Here is a 23287-nt window from a genome sequence, read left to right as displayed (position 1 = left end):
GAGCTCGTTCTCGGCACCCTCAGAGGTGACAACAAACCTGAAGACAGACCCAGTGGCCCTCTTGAATGGCAAGCTCCTTGACGTGTGGGGCTGCCTGGGCAGGCTAGCAGGAACATGCCCGCCCACCCCACCCCCACTCCATGCTGGCCCAGAACCTAGGAAGCTGCCTCCTCTTGCTCTGCAGAGCCCAGCTTTGCCAGGACTGCGGACTCTAGATTGGCAACATAGCTGCTTATCTTAGCCGGTGGTCAAAACCAGGTACCCACATGACCCCTGCTTCTGTCTCCCTGTGCAGCGAGGAGGCTCCGCCCATAACTGCGGGCAGCTCAAGGTGGGCCACGTGATTCTGGAAGTGAACGGGCTGACGCTTCGGGGTAAGGAGCACAAAGAGGCTGCCCGAATCATCGCCGAGGCCTTCAAGACCAAGGAGAGAGACTACATCGACTTCCTGGTCACTGAGTTCAACGTGATGCTCTAGGGGTGGGGTCAAGGTCAAGACTATAGGACAGGGTCACAGGCAGACTCCCCCTCCTACCCTGACACATATACCCTGCCTGGTCCCCTGGCCCAGACTAGGAGAAAAAGAGAACCAGACAGGGCAAGCAAAGAGTCAGGTCCAAATCTGTGCGCCAGACACACAGTAGGAGCTCAGTAAAACTGCGTTAGCGAAGGGAAAGAAGGCAGAGCACCTTTCTCTGGGCCGGATGGGGGTGCTGCCACCCCCAGATGCCCAGGTCTTTGGCTATGAGGTCACAGGAGAGTTCACGGACTGCTCCCTGCCGGGGGACCTTCAGTGCCACAAATGAGCCGCCAGCACGCCTGTTCACACCAGTCGCACCCCCTTCCTCCTAGCTCAGTGTCCCTAGGGTATTTATTATTTATTTATTTATTTCCTTTCCTGCGCTTCAGGGGACCCCAGGCCCCAGATCCCCTCTGCACCCCCAGCCTATCTCAGAGGCCTTGCAGGCGACCAGCAACGTCAGTGTATTTATATACAGAGCTTACGACTTTAATTTTTCAATAAAGAAATCTGAACGAGGTTGGGGGCCAGTGTGCTATGCCGTCGCCTGCGGGCAAGGGTTTGGATTGCTCATTGTGTGGAGATGGGAGGAGGTGGGCACCCAGATTGTCACACACTATCAGCTGAATTCTGAACACCAGCTGGTCAGCTGGGGATAGGTGTGGGGGGGGCACAGACGGCCTAGGGCTCACCTGCCTGTTGGAGGACCTGACTGAAGCTGTGAGGGTAGAATTCGCTTAAGCAGTGTGAAGTTAACATTTTTAAATTAGGGCACACAGGTAGGCCCCCGGATAGAATATGCTATGGGCAGAATGTTTAAAAACACACCGTGGGGCTGGGAAAATGGCTTAGTCAGTGGGGCTGGGAAAATGCTTAGTCTTACAAGCATGAAGACCTGAGTTCAGTCCGTAGAACCAATATAAAAAGCCAGACACGGTAGCCTACATTTGTAATCCAAACACTGGGGAGGCAAAAAACAGGGCGATGCTGGAGCTCACTGACCAGCCAGACTTGCCCCTTCAGGAAGCCTCTGGTTAGTGAGAGACCGTGTGTGTGTCTCAAGGAATGACTCTTAGGAATAGCATATGAGGTCTGGCTTCCACAAGCACACACCTGCACCACACAGGCATGCTTTAGCACATACATGAGCACACACACACACACACACACACACACACACACACACACACACACACACACACACCAGACTGGTCATCTTGTGCACAATCCAGGGAGCCAACTCTGTAACCCAGATTTATAGGAAAGTGACTCCTTAAGGAAGGACAAAGAGAGGACCACAGCACACGATACATCCCCCAGGGCACCTTCTACCTCCCAGAGGTCATCTTCCACTTTGCAGAGGGCACCTTCAGCCTCATCACACAGCGTCCTGGATGTGCAGAGACTGAGAGCCGTTTAGAGAACTGTTTCCACTTAGGGCCAGGGATGGATGCACCTCACTGTCTCTGTGAACAAGGCCCACAGCCAAGGTCGTGGAATCCTGGGCTCTTCCTGCTCTCCCTCCTGACAGGGCCCATCTGCTCCAGCATCCAAGGGCAGTGGGGATTAGAATCAGACACAGGAGAGAGGGTTATGTGGGGAAGGCAGTAAAACTCGGTTTGGCCTTTTGCCCAAGGACCAGCCCAAGAGCCATTTCCTCCTGCCATTATGATGTCTGGGGGAAGAGGTGTGGCAAGCCCTTTACCAGAAGGTCCAGAGCTCTGTCTGAGGTAGGCAGGGGCCATCTGTCCCACGGTCTTGTACAAGATCCTGCTCTTGGGACGGGAGTGAGGTTCAGAGGTAAAGCATTTGTACTGCAAGGCCCTGGGTTCTAAATCTCTAGCAATGATTCAGGCTTAGGTCTCAGTGACCATCCTTTTCTTTCAAACCCAGGCAGACCACCAGAAGCCAAAGCCGTGGTTCTCCCAAGGCAGTTGGTAACCACCCAGTCCACTTAAGGCTTCAGCCCCTCTCAGGATCATGGCTGCTCCTCCCTTTCCCTATAAGGTCTGTCACCTCTCTGAGGGAATAACCCCTGTCCAACTACTGAGGGCTTTGCCAGGCTCAGGGCTCCTGACACCAGACTTCAGTTCAATTCCCGAGGAAGTGTGGCAGGTGACTTGTGCCCAGGTTCTCCGCCTGTAAGATGCCCAGGTAGATTCAGTCACAGCCCTGCCAACAGTGATCAGATCCCCGCACCTGGAGCCCAGAAATGCACAAGAAGTGCTAACAAGCCTAGTAGCCACATGGTGACAGCCACAGGCCCAGGGAGGCCCTGCCCATGGGATTCTGTGTGACCGTAACACAAGAATGCCCTACCTCCTCCAGGCCAGATTCTCATGCTTTGTTCTGAATGCAGAGCTTCCAGGCTGTCGCTGGCTGGCTGGGAAATCTTAGGCTGGTCACTGGACGGCTGTTTGACCTGGAGGGCAGAGACATTGTCCTGGCCTTAACTGACCAGCTCCCTACTTGGTCCAACCCCTTGAGGACAGAGCTCCACAGGCCCAAGTCTGATGATCCATGAAAGGGTAGGGCAAGGATGAGTTTCTGGTACAGCTGCTTCCAGAATTCCTGAGCCTGGCTCTGTTGGAGGGGTCCCACTGGAGTGTTCCTAATGGGTTTTTACATTCCAAATTCCAAGGGAACTGCATTCACTCATTTTTGCAGTACTGGAGACTGAATTCAGGCCCAGGCAACACCCCAGCTGAGCTATATCCCCAGTTCTTTAGACTTTTTGAGACAGTCTCTTTGTAGCCCAGGCTGGTCTTGAACATTCAATCCTGCCGCCTCAGCCTCTCCAGTGCCTGCAGCCAGGCCCGGTTTCCAGTGTAATTTAAACCTCCAAATTCCTTGGCAGTGAACGTAGGAAGATCGAGTTCAGACCCTCAGCAGCCTGAGCCCAGGACAGACATCCATACTAGTGTCTTGGGAGGGATTCAGTAGGGGTGGGGTGGGGTGGAGGAGTCAGATGTCCACCTCAGCCATGTGTATGTGTTCCCCGACATCTTCTCTTGTGGTGTCAAGGATGAGGAGTGGATAGCTGGAGAGTCTCCGAGGGGCTCATCCCTGCTGGGGAACCCTGACAGGTTCCAGCAGATGATACACATTGCCAAGTCTCATTGTCCCTTCTGTTTCAGAACCTTTCAAGAGGGGACTTCCATGTTGCTCTGCTCTAAGGGTGCAGCTCACATTCTAATTTGCATTTCTGTCACTGTGATAAGCACCAAGACGGAAAACAACGTAGTGGGGGGGGGATTTATTTCATCTCACAGGTTACAGCCCATCTTTAAGGGAATTCAGGGCAGGATGCTGATGCAGGGACCATTCTTACTGGCTTGCTTTACTACAACCAGGCTCACCTTCCTAGGGAAGGTGCTGCCCACAGTGGGCTAAGCCTCCCGCATCTATCATTAGTGGTGGCAATCTTATACAGACATGGCCACAGGCCAACGTGAGGGAGGCGATTCTTCAAGCAAGGTTCCCTCTTCCCAGGTGACTCAAGGCTGTGTCAAATCGGCAATTAAAAACTAACCAGGTCAGCTCTCTTCCACGACGGTATGCACGCGGGCCTTTCCTACTCCGACATTTCCTGCCACAACTTGATGAAGCCTAGCGGAGGGAGAGTTTTGGGTTCTTGCAATGTGGGCCTGCCCAAAGGAGTGCCAAGTTGGCCTGTGAACTACCTGCAGCTCTCTGTGGAAGAAAGTGAGGTGTGAGGTGAGGTGAGGTGGCCGCATGTAGGGCGCACAGACGGGATGAGTCCGTACTTCCTCAGATTCTACTCCTTTTGCTCCTCAGCTGTGTAGCCTTGGGCAAGTCACTTAACCTCTCTGAGATGTTTGCCATCTTTACACGCAGAGCGCAATGCTGACATAATTTGGAGACTTCTGCCCAGTACACCCAAGTAGTCCTTTGGTGGCTGAAGCCAGCCAGTGCTGGAGTTGCCGCTGCTGTTGGCTGTGTGGGGAGCGTCCCGCAGTAAGACAATGGGAGCCCCATCTGCAGGGGGAGACACATCTGGCTGAAACACAGCGGCAGTGAGGCCGGTGTTAAATAGATTAATGTCTCGGTGGGGCTGACGCCATGTGTCTGTTTGCACCCCTCTGCACCCCCAGAAGCAGCGGTGTTGAATTCGAAGTTTTGCTGTTCTGCACCGGCAAAGTAGCAAACAGAACTGGAGCAGGGGCCCAGGCCAGTCTGACACTCCACATCGCCACCGTTCGAGGTGGCTTTGGTGGAAGACATTATTTCTACCTCGTCCCTCTCTGGCTTACATTTCCAGGCCCCTCTTTCTGGCCTCGGGGCCAGAAGACGGGTAGTAACCCCGCCTACCTCACAGGAGCCTAACACCGCACAAGGAGCGCACAATTTATCACTAGAGTTATTAAACGGCACGTCTCCCTCTTCAAACCCGGTGACTCCTTCCTCACGGCGTCTCCATAGATCCCAGACACAGATACCGCCCTCTCCGGGCCTCAGTTTCCTCTTCTGCGTCAGGGCAGGCTCGCACAGGAAGATGCAGCCCGGTAGAGCTGAGATTTTAGCCTATTTAGCCTGAGACTCTGTTCCGCCGACCGCCAAAGTCGGTGGCGGGGCGAAGCCTCCGGCCTCTCTACGATTGGTGGATCTCGCAGACGCTCCGTCCCCGGGAGCCTGCCCCTCTGCCGTCTCGGGCGGGCTGCGGGCATCATGCAAAGCAGCCGCGCCCCGCCTCGCGCGCGGATTGGAGGCCTTTGTCTGCCGCTCAACTCCAGGAAACCAGGGCGCGAGGTAGCAGCAGCAGGTGAGACCCGGAGGGGAGAGCCAGGGGACGTGGAGCTTGGCTTTCGGGGACTCAGTTTCCCCCTCGGGAGGATGGGGACGGGAGCGGGCAGCGCTGCCGGACTGGGTCCTGCTGGGCCCGCGAGGCTTCGGATCTCCACGTGGGAGCTCCACGCGCGCGCGAGGGGACGGATCGTGGCTCCGGGAGTCCGGAGCGCGAGATCACCGACCCAGCCGCACCCCTGGGACGCCGGGACAACGGGATGCCCTGGTCCCGCCCCTTCGGCCTCAATCTCCACCTCCGCACAGTGGGGGCGTGGGCTTCGGTCCTCCAAGCCCAGGCACCTCGCCTACCGGGCAGGGGTCCCGGGGGGACCGGGGGGTGGTCCTTGGCGGGGCTGCAGGCGGTGTTTGGCAGGAGGCGTGGCCCTGTTGCTTGGTGACCAGGGAGGTGGGGCACTGCTGTTCTGAGATTTGTGTGAGACTGGGTCACCAGGCAACAACTCCGCGGGCCAGGCAGCCTCGGAGCCTCGCGCTGTCCCTGGATGCCTAACGCAAGTTTTTTTTTTCTTCTTTATTGTGTCGGGCAGGGGGTGAGGGGCGGCGTGGGGTGGGCTGTCTCCACAGTGGGAGGAACCGGGAGGAGCTGTCAAAATGGGGTCAGTCCCCTCTTGGTACTCAAGAGGTGCGGGAGGCACAGAGAGGTGGCCCGGCTTACCCAAGGGCGCACAGCAGGGAGGCGCGGAGCGGGTCTCTACCCTGTAGTGGAAGGCAAAGCCAGGGCCAAATTGCTGTGAAATCTTGGACGAGACCTCTGACGCTCCTTCCTTGGGCTTTAGTCGAAAAAAAGGACGGGACGAGGAGAATCAAAAGCCCTTCTGCGTTTGAAAAAGTTGGAAAGGAAAGTTGCTGAAAACAAACGCGAGCTATTTTAGAGCCGAGAAGGGAAGCTGAGCCGGCCGCAGTGAAAAGAGGCATTGTTTCTGCCCTCTAAAACAGAAGAAATAGGCTGAATCTGAAACATAAAGGTTAAGGCTAGATACACAGAGACTCCCCGAAGAATTTCCCAGGTTCCTCTTCTGGAGTTGTTGGGGTTGATGCTGGGGCCGTTTTGTTGAGGTAATAGAAGAGTCGCGCTGGGTTAAATGGGACCCAAGTCTGTTTGACCTGCTGATGTGAGGAGCAATCTGCGGATGGCGCAGGCAGTATTGTGGGTTTGTCCCATGGCTGTCCCCGTGTTCCGCAGGAGGGACAAGTGCCCACGCGGGTATTCCCTCCCAGAGGCCAGCTGGTTTGCATTGAAACCACGTGATCATGGCTCTCTTGAGAGGGGATTTCATCAGCTCCCAGGGCAGGGTTTTTCAGAGGGCCAGGGAGTCTACAGACACCGCTGGCTGCGTTGGGAGGGGACTTGGAAACTGCACCGCATTGTGCCAGCCAGTGGACCCCTGTGGGAGCGGCATTTCAGAGAACCCAGAGCCTCAGATGGCCTCCTCCCTGGGCAAACCTAGAGATACAGCAGGAAGTCACTTTTAAGCTTTACTTCTGAGCAACTCAGTTTACCCCTCTAGAAATGGGCAGGGTGGTATTCCCTCTAGTACCATCTTCAAGCCCAGGTGGGTAGCATCTTAGAGAGTTTTTGTTCAGCATCCCCATCTAAGTTTAGAGGTAAAGAAATTGAAGCCAGAGAAAGAACAGAATAACCGCGATAACATATTATTGGTGACAATAGGTCGTGCATTGAACACTGCCTCAGGCCACTGTTCCAGGGGTCTCACTGTAGGTGGGAAGGTGGGAGTGGGTGAAGCTGTTATCTCCCCAGCGCCCAGGACAGAGCCTGCTAGATTCTGTCATTCATTTCCTAGCGTTGGCCACTAGGTGGATGCTATTGTCCCTATTTTACAGTCTACGGTTCAGAGAATCACCCACCTTGAGTGGCACAGCTCTCTTCTGGGTCTAGCAGGTTCTCAGTTTGGGATGCGCAGGAGTGAACACTGATGGTTCCCAGCAGTTCAATACCGCTTTCTGGGATAGCATGTTGGTGCTTACAACGCGGGAACCAGTGAGTGTGTGCATCGGTGCTTTTCGGAGAGCCGCATACCAGCTGAGAGTACAGCTCAGTGGAGAGCAGCCAGGGCTGGGCTAGGTGTGAGCCTGAATTCCAAAAGATCAGCCCTTTCACCTTGAAGTGACCAAGCATTCTCCCACAGCTGTCTCTGTGCAGGGCATGAGAATCCTGGGCCCTTAGAGACAGACATCTGGCAGCCTGTGCAGGGCTTTGGAGCATTGGAAGGTGATGTGGGCTTTGAGGGAGGAACAGTGTCCTGGGACACCTGGAGAGAACATGGTTGGTGTCTCCAGAACACTTTCTGGGGTAGTGCTTTTCAGCCTGCCCGGAGAGTCCTTGGATGTGGGGGGAGTATATTAGAGAGGTTCCAGAATAAAACAGCTCAGGTCTGACTGGCTGATAGTCCTGCCCTACAACCTCCCATTTTAGCCTCTAGTCTTTCCTCCATCCTGCCTATAGCCCCATCTTGGCTTTAGTCCCCACTGCCAAGTGTCAGCCAAACCAGCTGGACTGCTAAGCCAGGCCCTCCTGCCAGGGCCTCCCCTACCCATCTCTAGACCCTTGCCAGCACCCCAGCACCCCATAGCCTATTCCGGAGAGGAGCTGGGATCAAAGCCAGATAGCATACCCAACTGTCAGTCTCCTTGGGGTCCTGGGACTACAGCCAAGGACTGAGAACTTGGGGGAAGGGGATGTGAGGTTTAGGAGCCCCCCAAGTAAGGGATTAATCTGTCGGGGGGAGCACTATATTTATGAACGTCCTTAATATGCTATATGACTTTGGGCAAGGTGTATAACTTCTCTGCGTCTTCCTTATCTTTTAAATAAATGCCCGTTTGCTTATGAGGAGCCAATCAGATAATCTGCACTAGGCCTCAAATTGCTACGAGTTGCCAAGGCTAGGAGCAGGAAGCCTCCTCTTCGTTGTGTTGTTTTCCAATGCTGCACAGTGGCTAGAGGAGCAGGAAAACAGCTCAAGGCATCCGACAAATAAAAGGAGGAGGCGTGGGAGCTGCCGGATGCCACAGAGGGTCAGAGCCGCAAAGAAGCTCAGTGCCCGGCCGCTATGTCAGTGCTGAAAAGGGAACTGAGGCAGGGGATGCCCGAGTGCTGCTATGCAGACGTGAGGCAGGTGGAAGCCCTTGTGTGTCTATTTTTGTCTGTCTGTCTGTGGTGGTGGGGGCATGAGGCCTTGTGCCCACTGCACTGAGCTGTACCCTCAGTCCACATACACAGTTGTAAACACCATTCTATATTCTTCCGAGAAGAGCGGAAAACTGTTCCTTTGAGAGCAAATATGATTTTGTTTTGATTTTTTTTTTGTTTGTGAGACAAGGTTTCTCTGTATAGCCCTGGCTATCCTGGAACTTGCTCTGTAGACCAGGCTGGCCTCGAATTCACAGAAATCTGCCTGCTGCTGCCTCCCAAGTGCTGGGATTAAAGACGTGTGCTACCACCACCCAGCTGGGAACAAATATAATTTATTTCGGCAGTCCCCTGTTGCTGGACACTGAGGTTGTTTCCAACCTCTTCACTAGCTGTGTTTCAGTCACAAAATAATTAAGATTGGACATCCTGGTTCAAGCCCTGCTTCCTCACTTGTAAAACAGGATGAGGAATTCCTGTCTCCTTGGATTGGTATGGAGGTTGGGGGATGAGAACTAAACCTTAGGAGGGCTTTTACAAGATATTTGACACAAAGTAAGTGCTCAATAAAACCTCGCTGTTAGCAATACATTCTTGGCACCGTGCACTTTCAAATTTTTACTTTGAAAAAAGCTTGAGAGATTTGCATCTCTATGGTTGCATTCACCCTCCTTATAACCTTGGTTTTTATTAGCTAAGGACAGCCTGTTTCCTCCCCTCCTGAATGGCTAAGGAGGAACACACATTTCCTAGCTGGGTCACTGGCTGTTTTGGGAGTCGCATGGTAATAGTACCCCTCACACTTGGGAGGGTTGGCTCCCCTTTGTGTGGGGGGCTCTGCAACTGGAGCTTTGGCTAATGTTGGGGAAAGTTCTGCGGGGAGCATGCCCTGTGGCCACATCACTGAGGACGAGGCCATTGCTCCCAGGCAGGCTCTCTGTGTCAGCTAAGGCACGGCACCGACACCCGAGGGTGCACACCACACCATCTCTCCTTACTGCATCCCCTGAGCCATCCTGTGCCCTGTCTTACAGAGGAGTAGCCTGGGACTCACGGAGTCTTTATCAGCAAGGATCTTGCCAAGGTCACTCAGCTTCCAAGAGCCCTGGAAGTGTCAGCCTGTCCCCATGACCACACATCAGCACAATGGAGTCCAGGAGGTTCAGTGGACCTCTGATCACCTCAAATATATTCATTCTCTCTCTCTCTCTCTCTCTCTCTCTCTCTCTCTCTCTCTCTCTCTCTCTCTCTCTCCAGCATCATTTATTTTTATGTGTGTGAGAATTTTCTCTGCATGTATGTCTATATTCCATGTGTGTGCCTGGTGCTCACATAGGCCGGAAGATGGCATTGGATCCCTTGGAACAGGTGGTTGTGAGCCATCATGTAAATGCTGGGAACTGAACCCTGGTTCTCTGCAAGTACTGCAGCAGTACTCTTAACTGCTGAGCTGTCTGTCTGTCCAGCCTCTTGGTGACCATCTCTTGAAGCCCCAGATCCAAAGCTCAGAGAAAGGAACACTTAAGTCTCTGGTGACCTGGGAGTCAGAGGTCCTTACTAGGCTTCCATCACTCTCTTTGATCCTCTGTGGCATCTGGCCCTACCCAGGTGCACTGTGTCCTTTGACCTGGAAGGTCAGCCTCCTGGGCAGGGAGGGAGAGTGACCTCCCCAGGGAGGGAGAGCCAGGACAGAGGAGGGTCTGGGATGGAGTGACAGCCCACTCCTATGGTGTCTGACGCTGATTTCTCAAGAGAGCTGGGCTGTACCTCTGCGGCTCCAGAAGGATCAGGGGAGGGCAGGATGGCTAAGCAGTGGCAAGGAGAGGGCAAAGGTCCAACGGAGTGTCTGGACCCAAGGCCAGGGCAACCAGCAGAGGCTTGTGCTCCAGAGGCTGATGGCCAGGGTACAGGGTTCTTATCTGGGTGGCTAATACCTTCCTTCTAGGCCTCAGTATCCTCCCCCGAGCAGTGGAAGAACAGTCCTGATCTACAGCCAGTTCTATGTCTGATGAGCAGGTGAAGGAAGCACACAGGAGGCCCCCAAGGGGGAACAAAGCCTCCTTTTGCAGAGGAGTTGTAGCCTAGGCCTTGGGCTCCCCCCTGCCCACCCCCCACTCTGCACACAGGCCTTAGGATCTCCACAGGCTGGCTGGGGTGAGCACTAGGCTTGGTTGGGAGGAGCCAGGTCCTCGTGGATCTGAGTCTCTACCATGTTCACCAGTTTCGTGGCCTTGGGCAAGTTGGGTGGGCTCTGGGGACCTTATGTACTCAGCTGTGAGATGGACCCCTCACACCAGTCTTGATGACCATTAGGGGCTTACAGACGGCTACCTGGGCAACTGGCGAGGTGCAGTGGATGGTCCAGAATGCATCTGTGGTGTTTCTGCTGTGTGTCGACCCATGCCAAATATTTAAGAGTCAGGAGTCAAGAGACCAACGCTGGCCATATCGTCACCTGGTAAGCACCAGGACAAAGTCCCAAGGAGGTCACGCAGGAGCCAGGTCTGCAGGCAGCTCAAAGCCAACAGGGAGTCGAGGTGAATATTGGCGAGAAGCAACAACATTGTTGGGGAGCACTGCACTGGGGAGCACTCTGTTGGGGAGCACTCTGTTGGGGAGCAGTGAGGAGGTGGGGATGGGAGCAGGTGAGCACAGAGGGAGTGAGGGAGGCTGGAGCAGGCCAGGCTGCCACTTCTGGTTGTCCTAGTGCTGTGGACCAGTGTCCTGAGTGGGGAAAAAAATGTATAAGAAGCTGTGTTTGGGAGCTTGTGCTTGAGAAGATCCCATGAGGTTGTTTGTTGGGGGTTGAAGGGCAGGGCTATCCAGGTGAGGAAGGTTCTGGAAGATACGTGGGGGAGAGATAAGGCTAGGATCTGGTGAAGTTTAGGAAACTCAGAAAATGGGACTCCGTGGTAGATGAGTTCCACGATGGAAGGGAGTGGCCAGGGGGACCACCCAGTCTGGCCTGAGAACCTGAATAAAGGGTGGACCCATCTGGGGACAGGAGAAAGCTACCGTGTCCAAGCTCAGTTTGGCTGAGTAAATCAGGGATGGTGTTCCAGCAGGGCACGGAGCGGGAGGAGAAGGCCCAAGTGGCAGGGCGAAGGACAGCAAATACTGGCCGCCGCCGCCGCCGCCGCCGCCGCCGCCGCCGCCGCCGCCTCTGAACAAGGCCGAGGGTGTGCCAGCTGCGGCAGCCACCTGGTGCTGACGGGTTAATGATGGGGGGCGGTGGGTGAGTGAGTGACAGGATGTCAGGGGAGCCCGCCTCCCACACAATGGGCCACATGGTCGCCAGAGCAGCAGGGAAGGCCTTGGCAAGATTTGGCTCTGTTCCATCGTCCCTGGGGGTTGCAGCGGGAACCCTACCACCCAGATGTGGAATCAAGGCAGGGACAGGGATGGAGGGGTTGAGAGGTTACTCAGTGGAAGGTGCTTGGTGCTGTCTTAGCCAGACACTGGCCATTCATTCATCAGCCACAAGCCCTTGGAGGAGCCCCGAGACTCCCACCCAAGGAGCCCCCCGGGGACAGAAACTGTGGTGCTGAACTAGCTTCTAAGGTTCTGTACACTGGGCACTCTGTCTATCATCGAATTGGCAGCGAGCAGGGGCCACTCTGTTTAGCCCTCCTTCACAGAAGGGGAAAGTGTGGCTCAAGGCGGTGGAGCCATCCAGGTTACGGAGCCTGCAGGAGGTGAGGCTGACAGTGAATCCCCTGGCCTATGGACTAAGATTCCTTCTCTCCCTCGCACTTGGGTGGCCCCTAGCCTGGCTACTCCCTGGAGGTCCCCTGAGGGCTTTCTGCATGTCAGAGGGTTGATTTCATGTCTTTTGTGCTTCCTGACTTGACGCTCTGGGTCAGCAGGGGCGGAGTGGGGAGCCAGTAGCAGGCTCTGGGCAAATCCTGCAGCTTCTTGCCTTGTGCCTGGCTCCTGCCTCTTCCTGGCTGCTCTGATCCAGCCCAGATCCTGAAGGGTAGGTAGTTCCTGTACTTTCTTCTTCCCTGGCACCCGAGTCCTCTCACAGCACACCTTGTTGTTTTCAAGGCCCGGAGCAGCTCTCACATCTCTGAAGCTGCCTTTCTAGAATGTTCCGCCTCAGCCCTGCTTGTGGCTTGCTCTTGCCTCTCTGTCCTTCCGGTCCCTTGTGTGGCTGTAGACTCCCCCACCCAGACCTTCCTGAAGGTCCCGCCTCACCTCCCCATCTTGTTCCTCTCAAGCCTGTGTCTTAGGCCAGGGCACATCCCACATCTGGGACCTGAAACTGCTGGTGCTCAGAACCTGCTTGGTTCCATAAGTCCTCAGGCTCAGAAACACCGGAAGCAGCTGGGACGCGGGTCACCAGCCTGTCTCTCACGCTCTGCCTCAGACACACCTGAAAGCCTACACACTCCTCTATAGAGGGAAGAGCCAGATGTGGTATGTCTGTGCCCTGCAGTGCTTCCAACATCTGCTACACTCCCTCCACAGTAGCCAGGGGGGCTGGGGAGCCTCAGGTTGACTGTCAAGATAACTTTTGTTTTTGTTTTGTTTTGTTTTGGTTTTTCAAGACAGGGTTTCTCGGTGTAGCTTTGCGCCTTTCCTGGAACTCGCTCTGTAGACCAGGCTGGCCTCGAACTCACAGAGATCCGCCTGGCTCTGCCTCCCAAGTGCTGGCACTTCATCTCTGGGGCTCTGAGGGGGAACCCACCTCAGGGGGCATTCATCTCATCCTCCAGTTCTTCCAGGTTACCTAGAAAGTTCCACTACAGGTGCATCTATCTCCAGGTATGGACAGCACGTGGAAAGACAGAAATCCCAGAATCCTCCCTGAGATGACGAGACTTGTACGTGAACGAGCTCTGAGTCTGAGTCCGCGTTGTTAAGGTCTGCACTGAGACCTACAGAATGGGAGGAGAGGATCTGATGAAGTCATTGGTGGCTGAAGAGGCCCCATGGGGGGCTGCAGGCTCCCCTTCCCGGGGCCAGCATGCAATGTGATCTTAGCCAAGCGCCTGGCCTTTCCTGGACTTCGGTCTCCCTGCCAGTCCATGCAGGGTTGCATCTAAGGTCCGAAGCCCAAGGCCTCAGTAGTTCCTGGGAGCTCTTCCCAGTCAGTGCAGCCCCACAGTTGCCCAGCAAGGGGTTAAGCTCTTGGCGCCAGCCCCGCACAGCAAACCCCCTCCTTTTCACAAACACTTGTAGGAAATCAGGCTGGGCGCTTCCTGTGAGGAGGAGGAGGCAAGGCCAGGCCTCAGCTGCAGGGGCGGGGAGAAGTGAGGAGCGATGCTTGACTGTGAGCTGAGGCCGTTCTGGCTGGCAGAGCAGTCTGGAGGCGGTCCAGGGTGCTGTGGAGGCAGGGGGCTCCCCAGGTTTGAAACAAAGACCTCGTGGGCAGCTCCCCTGAGCCCAGGCCGGCAGGATGGTGGTGTAGTCCGAGTGAGGTAAGGAGCTGAGCCAGGAGGAGGGCCGGAGGGAAGGCCGCCTTCCCTCTGGATGGGCCAGTCATAGACTCCCTGGACAAGCCTGGCAGTCAGCCCAGCCCAGCCAGGAAGTCACAGCCATGCAGCTGCAGCCACTCCTGTCCAGCTCTGGGAGCCCAGCCCCCTGGCCAGAGTGGACTCCAGGATGCTCGTGTCCAGCTCCAGCTCTGATTTGGTTCCCTTGGTGAACTTAGACCAGTGTTGGTCCCTCTCTGTGCCCAGGGTCGGCCCATCTCACAGCCAGTTAGTGCTTGGATTGCTGAGGGTCCGGGGAGATGTGCAGAAGTGAGCAGCAGGCCAGGAGACGACACCCCCCTCTCCACATAAGGTCAGGGATAGAATCTGGATGTTCTGGGGGCCAGGAGGCCAGTCTGGACCTAAAGTAGGGCAAGATAAGAGTCGGTAAAAGCCTGGCCCCTTTTCTCTTCCTTCCTGGCCTCAGTTTCCTAAGGTTAAGGTAGGGAGGGAATGCCCTGACTGTCCTTGGTTGGATGGCATGGGGCTGCTGAGGGCCAAGATTGCTGAAGGCTGGGTAGCCGTACCAAGGGAGGGTCCTCAGACTTCCAGGGCAGGAACCACCCCCTCCCATTACACACACTCACACACACACACACACACACACACACACACACACACACACACACACACACACCCTGCTTGTGTAGAGCAGCGGAGAAGAGGGGAATGCCTAGTGAGCAGCTAAACAGAGTCCCTGGAGTGTGTTAGGACATGGAGGACGGGGCTGTATGGGTGTCAGGTTGGGGGAGGCAAGGGCACAGAAAAGCAGTGTTTGGTGCTTCCTGGGGATGGGGTGCAGTTTCTCTGGGGCATGTGGGGACCTTTAGCTCAATGTTCCAGTCCTTGGCGGGCCTTAGTTATAGAGAGGCTCTCCCTCCCGGGTCAGGACATAGTTCATACGGCTAGCATGTTCACCAGCTTCCACTGCTGCCCAGTGACGGCTGTCAGGACCTCACTGCCTGTGTGTGACACTCAGGGGCCAGGCCCTCAGCTCTCCTTGAAGTTCAGCCTGTATTTTCAGACCTCCATGCCTTTGTCTGTGCTGTTCCTCTGTCCTGGATGGCCTTCCTCATTCTCCCCTAGATGTGTTTGGTCTATTAAAGCTGTCCCCATACTTCCTCCTTCAGTGGCTTTTCGGGATCGCGTCGTCCGTGACGGGCAGGATCTTGGCAAGCTTACGCTTTTCTGTATCCTGGGGCATGAGAACCTCCAAGTTCATTTGGTGCATCTCATGCAAGTGTGCTCGCCAGAGCAGGGTGATGGGCACAGCCGTGGCTGGGCTGGGTGACCGCTTCTCCCCTGTAGAGAGAGGAGTCGTCAGCCAGTCACATGCTCAGGTGGCAGTCACACCAGAGCTGGGTTCTGCTTGCCTGCTGCTCAGCCTACTACTCGAGGTTGGCACATGTTTGGCATTGATGTGTGTTTGTTGATTGACTACCCGACTGGTCAGTCCCAGGCTCCATGGCACAGAGAGCTGTGGCTTGCACAAGAGACTAAAGTCTTTCTCAGGAAAAGCTCACAGGTTGAGGCGCCTGAGGGGTGGGTGCAAAACTGTAGCTCCTGACCGCTGCTGCCTGTGACGTGCAGGCTCCGCTGAGCACAGTGAGATTTCTGCCACTGAGTCATTGCAGAAAGCAGGCTGTTCCTCTTTTTGCACGCAGAGGTCTCTGTGATTGGGCAGGCTGCTCTGCGGTGGATTAGGGGGGGAAAATAACCTTTCAAACGTCAGAAAACCACACGCCACAGCCTTTCCTTGCAGAGACATCAGGAGGAGGCAAGATGTGGTTGCACCCGTCTATCTGCACACGGCTCCACACTGGGAGCCAGAAGATGGGAGAAGCCTTGTTGTGGTCCTGGTTTAAAGATTCCGAGGCCCGGTCCCAGGGCCTCTGAGCCAGGATCCTGTAGGCATAGACTGAGTGCTTAGAGAATTCTCATGTACACTCAAGGTCAAGATCCCCGTCACCATGGATTTGAGCAGGGGTGCAGGCTCTGTAGGGAATGGGGCGGTCCGTGTGTGGCACTGCACGCGGCAGAGGTCAGAGGGCAACCTGGAGTATCGAGCCTCCCCTTCTGGCTTGTTCGAGATGGTCTCTCATTCACTCCTGCACATGCCAGGTTAGCTGGCCTGCGAGCCCTCAGCGTTCTCTCCTCTCTGCCTCACATCTCCTGGTAGGGGTGTGCCAGGATTACAGGTGCTTGCATTACTGCAGCCAGCCCTTATGTGGGTTCTGGAGATTCGAACTCAGGTCATTAGGCTTGTTCAGCCAGCTGAACCGTTCAGCTGTTTACCTGCTGAACCGTCTCCCCAGCCTCAACTTAAGAATTTTTCTAGTCATTCTTTTAAAAATTACATTTGATCATGTACATATGTGTGTGTGTGTGTGCGCGCGCGCGCGCGCACACACACACACACGTGTTGCCATAGCACATATGTAGAGGTCACAGCACTTTTGAGAGTCAGTTCTCTCCTATCATGTGGGTCCCAGGGATTGAACTCGGGTCCTCAGGCTTGGCAGCAAGTGCCTTTAGCTGCTGAGCCTCCTCACCAGCCCTCAACTGCTTCATTTAAAAATATTCCTTCTATTACATGTAGTATATTGATTATGCGGATATACAGATGAAGGTATTCCTAGAGGTATAGTTGTGCAGATTTTTACTGCTGGGGATATGTGGTTACAAAACCAAACACAGCCAACGAAGAGAGCCCTGGGCCGGGACTGACCTCTGGTGAGTCACCTCTGCTTACTGACCAGGTGATCCCGACTGAGTCACGGTTCTGAGCCTTGGTCTTACCAATGAGATGGGAAGGCAGATATCAGTCAAGCTTCCTGCCAGCCTGGCAGAGTGGGGACAGGGTGGAGGCAGGCCGTAAATGTAGGGGTTCTACAGGAACTGAGACAGGGAGGAAGACTGGCTGAGGGGCGGGCAGAGAAGCCCCTGAACCCCATCCCTAAAGCCAGCGTCAACGACGGAAGGTCGGCCCTTGTCACTGCTGGCCTTTGTGAAGCCAGCCTTTCCCACGCAGCCCCGGTCTCTGGGGAACTGAGTCTAGAAATAGCCGCCTGATGACTTTTCCCAACTGCGTACTGAAGGCAGGGTCCAAGATCCCCAGGACCACTCTGACCGCCCAACTCCAGAGGCTGATTATATTCTGACTATTCTGGCCTGGATGAAAGAGCCCAGGCTGGTACCAAGAGGCTGGCCTCCACCCCAGCCTGGTCTTCACCCCATGTGCTGCTTTGGGCAAGGGCCCTCCCTCTCTGGGCCTCAATTTCCCTACCCTTACAAAAACTAAGTGTGGACAGCCAGGATTCTTAGTGAACTGAGTGGCCAGCAGCTCCTAGGTCCTGTGCCTTTATCCTGGGGCTGCGTTTCCTGGGCTCACCACAGTGATTGACGCAGGAAATACCAGCAAAGCATTAGAAATAGAGTGTGAAGGAAGAAGAGAGAATGAGGAGGGGAAGAGGAACACCCTCCCCTGCTACCAGGGCCATTCCCACAGTCCGTCTCTGTCCAGGCTGTCCACTTTGGTTCACTATCCCATAGCAATACAGAGGGCTTTCTCTACTGCCCTTGGCTGGGCTCCCTGCCTGAGAGTCACGTGCAGCTGCTGAAGACGTCAGGAGAGGTTTTGTGGGTTTGGCCTCCCACCTTCCAGCACCCACTGCTGTCAGCCGCCCAGCCTCTGCACTCCCAGCACCCCTGGCCTACAGAGTTCTAGTTGCTCTTTTTGACGCGAAATTCATATAACGTGAAACGACCACTCGGCAGCACCTAGCGTAGCCACAGGGTTGCATCGTGGCTCTTCTACTTCCAGAACATTTTCCTCACCCTTCAAGGAAGCCCTACGCCCACGGAGCAGCAAGAGCCCCCTTTTCCCCTCCCCAGCATCACTGTGGCAGGCATCACGTGGCCCCCTCCCTTTCTGGACTCACCTGGTCTGCATACTGCACCCACCGGACTCAGACACACAGAATTCTTGCGTCGGGTTTTTCACAGCATAGCCCTTCAGTGGTTTATCTACATCGTCACACATGATGGGACTTCATTCCTTTCCCTGCTGTCATTCCCATCCCTTTCGGCAGCCGAATAACATACTCTGCTGTATGTAGAGACCACAAATTGTTTCTCCATGCAGATGGATGGATGCCCGGGTGTTGTGAGTGGGGTTGCTGGGACATGTGTGGAGCCTTGTTTGCGTGCATGCCTGCTTTCAGTTAGTTGGGGCACTGGAATCGGCCCACCACTGCCTGCTTTCAACCTGGATTCAAGGAAACCTCATGGTGCCTTCCTTGACTTCCTGAGCTTGGGGTGATGTGAGCAGGGCATCTATCAGTCCTCACCTGGACAGTTGCTGCTTGCTAATCTGTGCATGTCCTCCCTTGGGCAGTCAGTGCTGTGAGGAGGGTCTCTGCCTAGTGCCTGCAGACAGAGAGAGCGAGGTGTGCGGTGACAGTCACTGGCATTTAGGGGACACGTGCACAGTGTTCTGACCGCTAGCATGTTACCCTATGTCCTAGAGGAAGAGGAATCCTCACCTCGTTGATGACAAATGCAGACAGCGAGTCACCCAGGGTCACACAGCGGAGGGCTACCTGCCTCTGGGGATCCTGCTGGTCAATTGCTGGCTGGATGGTGGAAGGCCCCGAGGATTGACGTTATCCATTGGTTGTACCCCAATAGGCCCCAGACAAGATGGCTGGAGCTGAGAGGAGCCACCTGTGACTTGGACCCCCAGCTGCAGCTCAGTCTCCCGAAGATGAAGTGGCCCAGGTGAAGCTAGGCCAAACCCCATGGCCAGCTCAGGGACAGAGGCACACTGGGCTGGGCCAGGCCTGGGGCAAGGGCCCCGCAGGCGGCGCTGGGCTTGGGCTGAGGAGCAAGATGCAGATGGAAGCAGCGACCAAGGCTGGGGCAATGAGCAGTCTCTCCCTGAAGCCACCAGCCCCGAGCTCCTGGAGGACTTCCGCCGGGCACAGGAGCACCCGCCACCACCCCTGGAGTGGGACCCAGACAGGCAGGGGTCTGAAGAGTCTTCTGGAGAAGGTGAGGTGAACTCCTCTAGCCTGCAGTGGTAATCTGTTCCCCAAAGAGCCCACCTTCTAGAATAGGCAAGGAAACAGGGGTATCTTTACAACCCTTAATTAAATTCTATCCTTCAATATTTAAATTGCACAATAATACTGTGCATTTTGGAAAATGTAAGCAAATAAGAGGTAAATTTAAAAACTGCTCATTATCCAACCCCTCCCCAGGTGAGACTGCTTTCCAGTATGCAAATATTTATATGAATATGCAAATATGTTTTGGAATACACCATTGTCGCTTGCTTTGTTGTTATCTCAGTACCTAGGAATCTTTTCCCCATTATCCCAACATTCTTCCACAAGTCCCTCCTAAGACCTACCTGCATGGAATAGGGCTCTCCCATAATCCTTTGGGCCAGCCTCTCCTGCCCTGCAGGATCCAGCCTCTGGTTTGTGCTGTGGTGAGTAGCACAGAGGAGAATGGCATCCAGCCCTCTTTGCATACTTACCACTATCCTGTCTCTGGTAACTTGAATTGCTCAGCTCAGGGCTTAGGCTTATTCTAAGGATTCTTCGGAACCCCAGTCAGCAGAGGGGATGTTGACATTCTTCATCTGCTCCAATGGCTCTGCTCCCATTGCCAGGAGGCCAGCTTGGAGGGACTTCTCAGCTTCTTCCATGCAAGTCCACTCTCCACCCTAGCCTTGGTTTCCCCACCTATGAAATGGGCATGATGACACCATTAGGAACAGGAATGTCTTGATGCGTAGTGGCTCCTCTATTGGATTATGAATAGGATGTGCCAGCATTTGATTCCCTTAAATCAGTAGACCATAGAGAAACCACTGGTACCATTACCCTAAGTGTTTCATGCCTGCTGTTTTCTTGCTTTTATGTCTTTATTTTGTGTGTGTGTGTGTGTGTGTGTGTGTGTGTGTGTGTGTGTGTTACTAGACATTGAACCTTAAGCCTTCTATAAGCCATGCAAATGCTCTAAGGCTGAACAAAAAAAAAGTGTATTTTTGAGATGAATCCTTTCTGAGGGACTGGAGACTGAGATGTTTAAAGCCATAGGCAGAGGTGCCTCTTCCTCCGAGCTACTTGGTATGATGTAACAGCTACTTCCTTTCCTCCACTTCAGCTCTCTGCAGACAAGAGGAACAAGCCCCAAGTTTAAATTAGACTACCAGGGTGGAGTGACTTCTGCATGGTCCCCAGGCAGGGATCAGAAGAGCCTAGAGTGAGTGCAGTTTCTGCATGACCCCTGGTGGTAGACCCTTGCTTGAGTTCCAGGTCCAGGACTGCTCTGAAACACAGCGTGAGCTGTTGGCCAGTCACTTACCATCTTAGAGCTTTGTCTTTGGGTGTGTTGATGTAAATAGAGTGGCTGGGTGAATCCGGTTTTAAGTAACCAGGAGATATGCAGTGTCAAGAGTTAGGGGGAAGGCTGGGCGGTGATGGCACACGCCTTTAATTCCAGCACTCAGGAGGCAGAGCCTGGCAGATCTCTGTGAGTTCAAGGCCAGCCTGGTCTACAGAGTGAGATCCAGGACAGGCTCCAATGCTACACAGAGAAACCCTGTCTCAAAAAAACCAAAAAAAAAAAAAAAAAAAAAAAGAATTAGGGGGAAGAGCACTATGAAACAGCAAGTCATACAGGGGTTATGACAAAGGCACCTCTATTCAGAGCAGTCTGTGCTGTATTACCCAGTGTTCCTCATGAAAAGCTGGATCTATCACAGACAGAGCAGACTAGATACTCAGTAAACATGGCTGCCTGCGGGATGGATGCATGGGTGGATGGATGGATGATGGCTGGGTGATGGATGAATGAATGCCTTGAAGGATGGGTAGATGGATAGATGTGTGAAAGGATGAATGGATTTATGGATAGGTAGATGGATGGATGAGTAGATGGGTGGATGGATGGATGGATGGATGGATGGACAGATAGATCCATGGATGGATGGATGGATGGGTGGATGGATGGATGGATGGATGGATGGATGGATGGATGGATGGGTAAACAGGTCCTTAGATAGGTGGATGCTTGAAAGGATAGATGGGTGGTGGGTGTATTATGTATGCAATGATAAGTGATGGCTGGGGTGCAAGCAGATGGATGAATGGATGGATGGGTGAAAGAATGGATGGATGGTTAGGTAAATATTGTATCTACTACATAATAATTACAGCAGCTATCTATTTTTTGGAAGCTGTGCACCCTTTATCTTTCCCCTTCTTTCTACTCCGTCGAGAAACAGTGTTGAGTACCTGCTCTTCAAATGCAATAGAGCACAAAAGCAATCAATGCCCTTGTCCTTAGGAAGCTTGCAGAGTTCTGGCAACCTGTGTTAACAAAATAATCCCCAAACTGAACAACAGGAGTTTGATGCAGAGGGCTCCAGGCCTGTGAGAGCCTGCAGAGGGAGAGTTGGACCTTATCTGGGAGCTTCAAACATCCCTGGTAAGGTCAAGCTTGAGATGCAGCCCGAAGAACCAATAGCTCACAAGATACAGGAAGGAGACAGGACCCTGGTGGAGGATGAACGCAAGCACAGTACTTTTCAGGGTCCGTCAGTGGGGTTATGGGTGCTGGTACAGCAGAGACCCCAGGACCACAGTGAAGGCTCTGCTTTGTGCTGAGAACAATAGGTAGAAGTGATGTGATTCCAGGTTGTGGGACAGGGCTGAGGAGGGAGTGGTTAAGTGGTTACTGCATTCATCTAAGCATAAGAAGACATTAGTTTAAGTATAGTTATGGGGCAGGAGTCTGCAGAGATGTCTGTAAGAGGAGGTAAATGGGTCTGGATCAGGGACTAAGGAGAGGGAGATGACCAAGATGCCTCCAGGCTCTGCCTTACACAACTATATGAGATGGTGTTGCCATTTGTGGAAATGGGACATACTTTGGGGAGACTGAATCAAAGGCTTGAATTTGGAGGACCTTTGAGGTGACCAGGGGAAGAGTCACATAAGTACCTGGCTGCGTGGGATGTGTCTAGGTTCTTGCCATCCACACATCATGAGGTCCTGAAGTGACTCAGGTGGCATTACAGACCTAAGACATGCTCAGCAATGAATGACCTGTCTTTCCAGAGACTGAAGCTGATGATGTGAGCAGCCCAGAGGGTTCCACCTTGCCTCTGCCCTGGCTCTCCAGGCACAATCAGCAGCTGGACCTGTCCGAAGAGGAACTGGATGAGGCCCCTGGAAGCCCTGAGGTGGAGTTAGCTGAAGAGAGTTGCACGGAGCTGGAGTGTGAAGACCCGGGAGATTCCAGCCCTGCGGCTCTGGAGCAGGGACCAGCCGGAGGCTGGGTGGCCTCTGTCAAACCAGGCAGTAAACACAGACCTTCTGAACACTCCACGGCCCACCCATCTGTTGAACACAGCCCCGCAAAGTCCTGGAGCAGTGGGACTGTGAGTCTCGGTCAACCTAGTGACAGCCTTGATTCTACCTGGGAAGGAGACACCGATGTCCCCCAGCCTGCCGCGCTGGCCGAAGCGCTGCCACACCACAGCCTCCCACAGCCCGATGACAGAAACGGAGATGGCGTTGCTCCGGCAACACCCACAGAATTCCGGGACTCCTTGGCAGCACCAGCCCAGAATCCTCAGTGCTCTGCAGGCACATGGGGGCCAGAAACCACCGGCCTGCCCAGCTCTCAGCCTGAGGACCAAACCTGGAAGAGAACTAAGACGTCACCGAAGCCACTGCCCTCACGGTTTACCGGCTCTCTCAGCCCCATGAGCTCGCGGCTTGGGGCGGTAAAGAAAGTTGCGTCGCAGCGCAATCGGGGAGGAGGCACTCTGGCTGGCCAGTCTTCTTCAGATGCCCCCAAGTATGGCCGGGGGCGCCTGAACTACCCGCTCCCTGACTTCTCCAAGGTGGGACCCCGGGTGAAGTTTCCCAAAGATGAGAACTACCGACCCCCCAAGTCCAGAGGCCACAATAGGCAACAAGGCCCTACCAGACCCCTAATCTTCAAGTCGCCAGCTGAGATTGTTCGAGATGTCCTGCTGAGCGGCGGAGAGGGATCCCTGGCCAACGACCCTTCTCTTACCCACCCTGTCACCAGGGTACCCCAGGAGTTCCAGACACCCGAACAAGCCACTGAGCTGGTCCATCAACTGCAGGTAAGCAAGACACTTGTCCCTGTGTGTCACCCAGGCTCCTTGTTGGAGTAGGGAAGCTCTGGGCTGGAGCCCCTGCTGGTGGAGGTAGAGCTATCCCCATGCCAAAAATAGACCCTGGCCTTTGCTCAAAGAAGAGCAGTAGA

The 23287-nt window shown here is 54.4% G+C and overlaps 2 protein-coding genes and 1 long non-coding RNA gene across 9 annotated transcripts in view; 2 read left to right on the top strand and 1 right to left on the bottom strand.

Moving 5' to 3' along the window:
* Whrn (whirlin) overlaps positions 1-1039 on the top strand; it is an 88083-nt gene extending 87044 nt beyond the window's left edge. For 3 of the 4 annotated variants that reach the window (XM_006979557.4, XM_015998220.3, XM_006979559.4), the window contains one exon: positions 296-1039. In XM_006979557.4, coding sequence (XP_006979619.1) covers positions 296-478 — 183 coding nt within the window. In that variant the 3' untranslated portion in view covers positions 479-1039. The remainder of the gene's footprint in view (positions 1-295) is intronic. The other variant, XM_006979560.4, reaches the window with a different exon arrangement.
* Positions 1040-4871: 3832 nt separating this feature from the next.
* Akna (AT-hook transcription factor) overlaps positions 4872-23287 on the top strand; it is a 47474-nt gene continuing 29058 nt past the window's right edge. The window contains exons 1-3 of one of the 3 annotated variants that reach the window (XM_042271282.2): positions 4872-5303; positions 18662-19024; positions 22105-23144. In XM_042271282.2, the coding sequence (XP_042127216.1) occupies positions 18772-19024; positions 22105-23144 (1293 nt within the window). In that variant the 5' untranslated portion in view covers positions 4872-5303; positions 18662-18771. Of the gene's footprint in view, positions 5304-10808; positions 11033-13701; positions 13919-18661; positions 19025-22104; positions 23145-23287 lie in introns of those variants that run through there. The other 2 variants (XM_015998218.3, XM_006979556.4) reach the window with 2 other exon arrangements.
* On the bottom strand, positions 16701-22187 carry LOC121827261 (uncharacterized). Of its 2 annotated transcripts, XR_006069451.2 has the most exons (5): positions 21988-22187; positions 19515-19722; positions 18322-18400; positions 17914-18080; positions 16772-16870 (listed from the first exon to the last, which is right to left on the bottom strand). It is a non-coding gene; the product is annotated as an uncharacterized LOC121827261 (long non-coding RNA). The 2 variants fall into 2 exon arrangements; XR_013049153.1 differs by lacking the exons at positions 19515-19722; positions 21988-22187 and adding an exon at positions 18517-18662 and having other exon boundaries at positions 16701-16870.

This window comes from Peromyscus maniculatus, chromosome 2, assembly GCF_049852395.1.
Source record: "Peromyscus maniculatus bairdii isolate BWxNUB_F1_BW_parent chromosome 2, HU_Pman_BW_mat_3.1, whole genome shotgun sequence".
In the NCBI taxonomy this organism is placed as follows: Eukaryota; Metazoa; Chordata; class Mammalia; order Rodentia; family Cricetidae; genus Peromyscus; species Peromyscus maniculatus.
The sequence above is the reverse complement of the archived record's forward strand: the minus strand, read 5'-3'. Positions and strand labels throughout refer to the sequence as shown.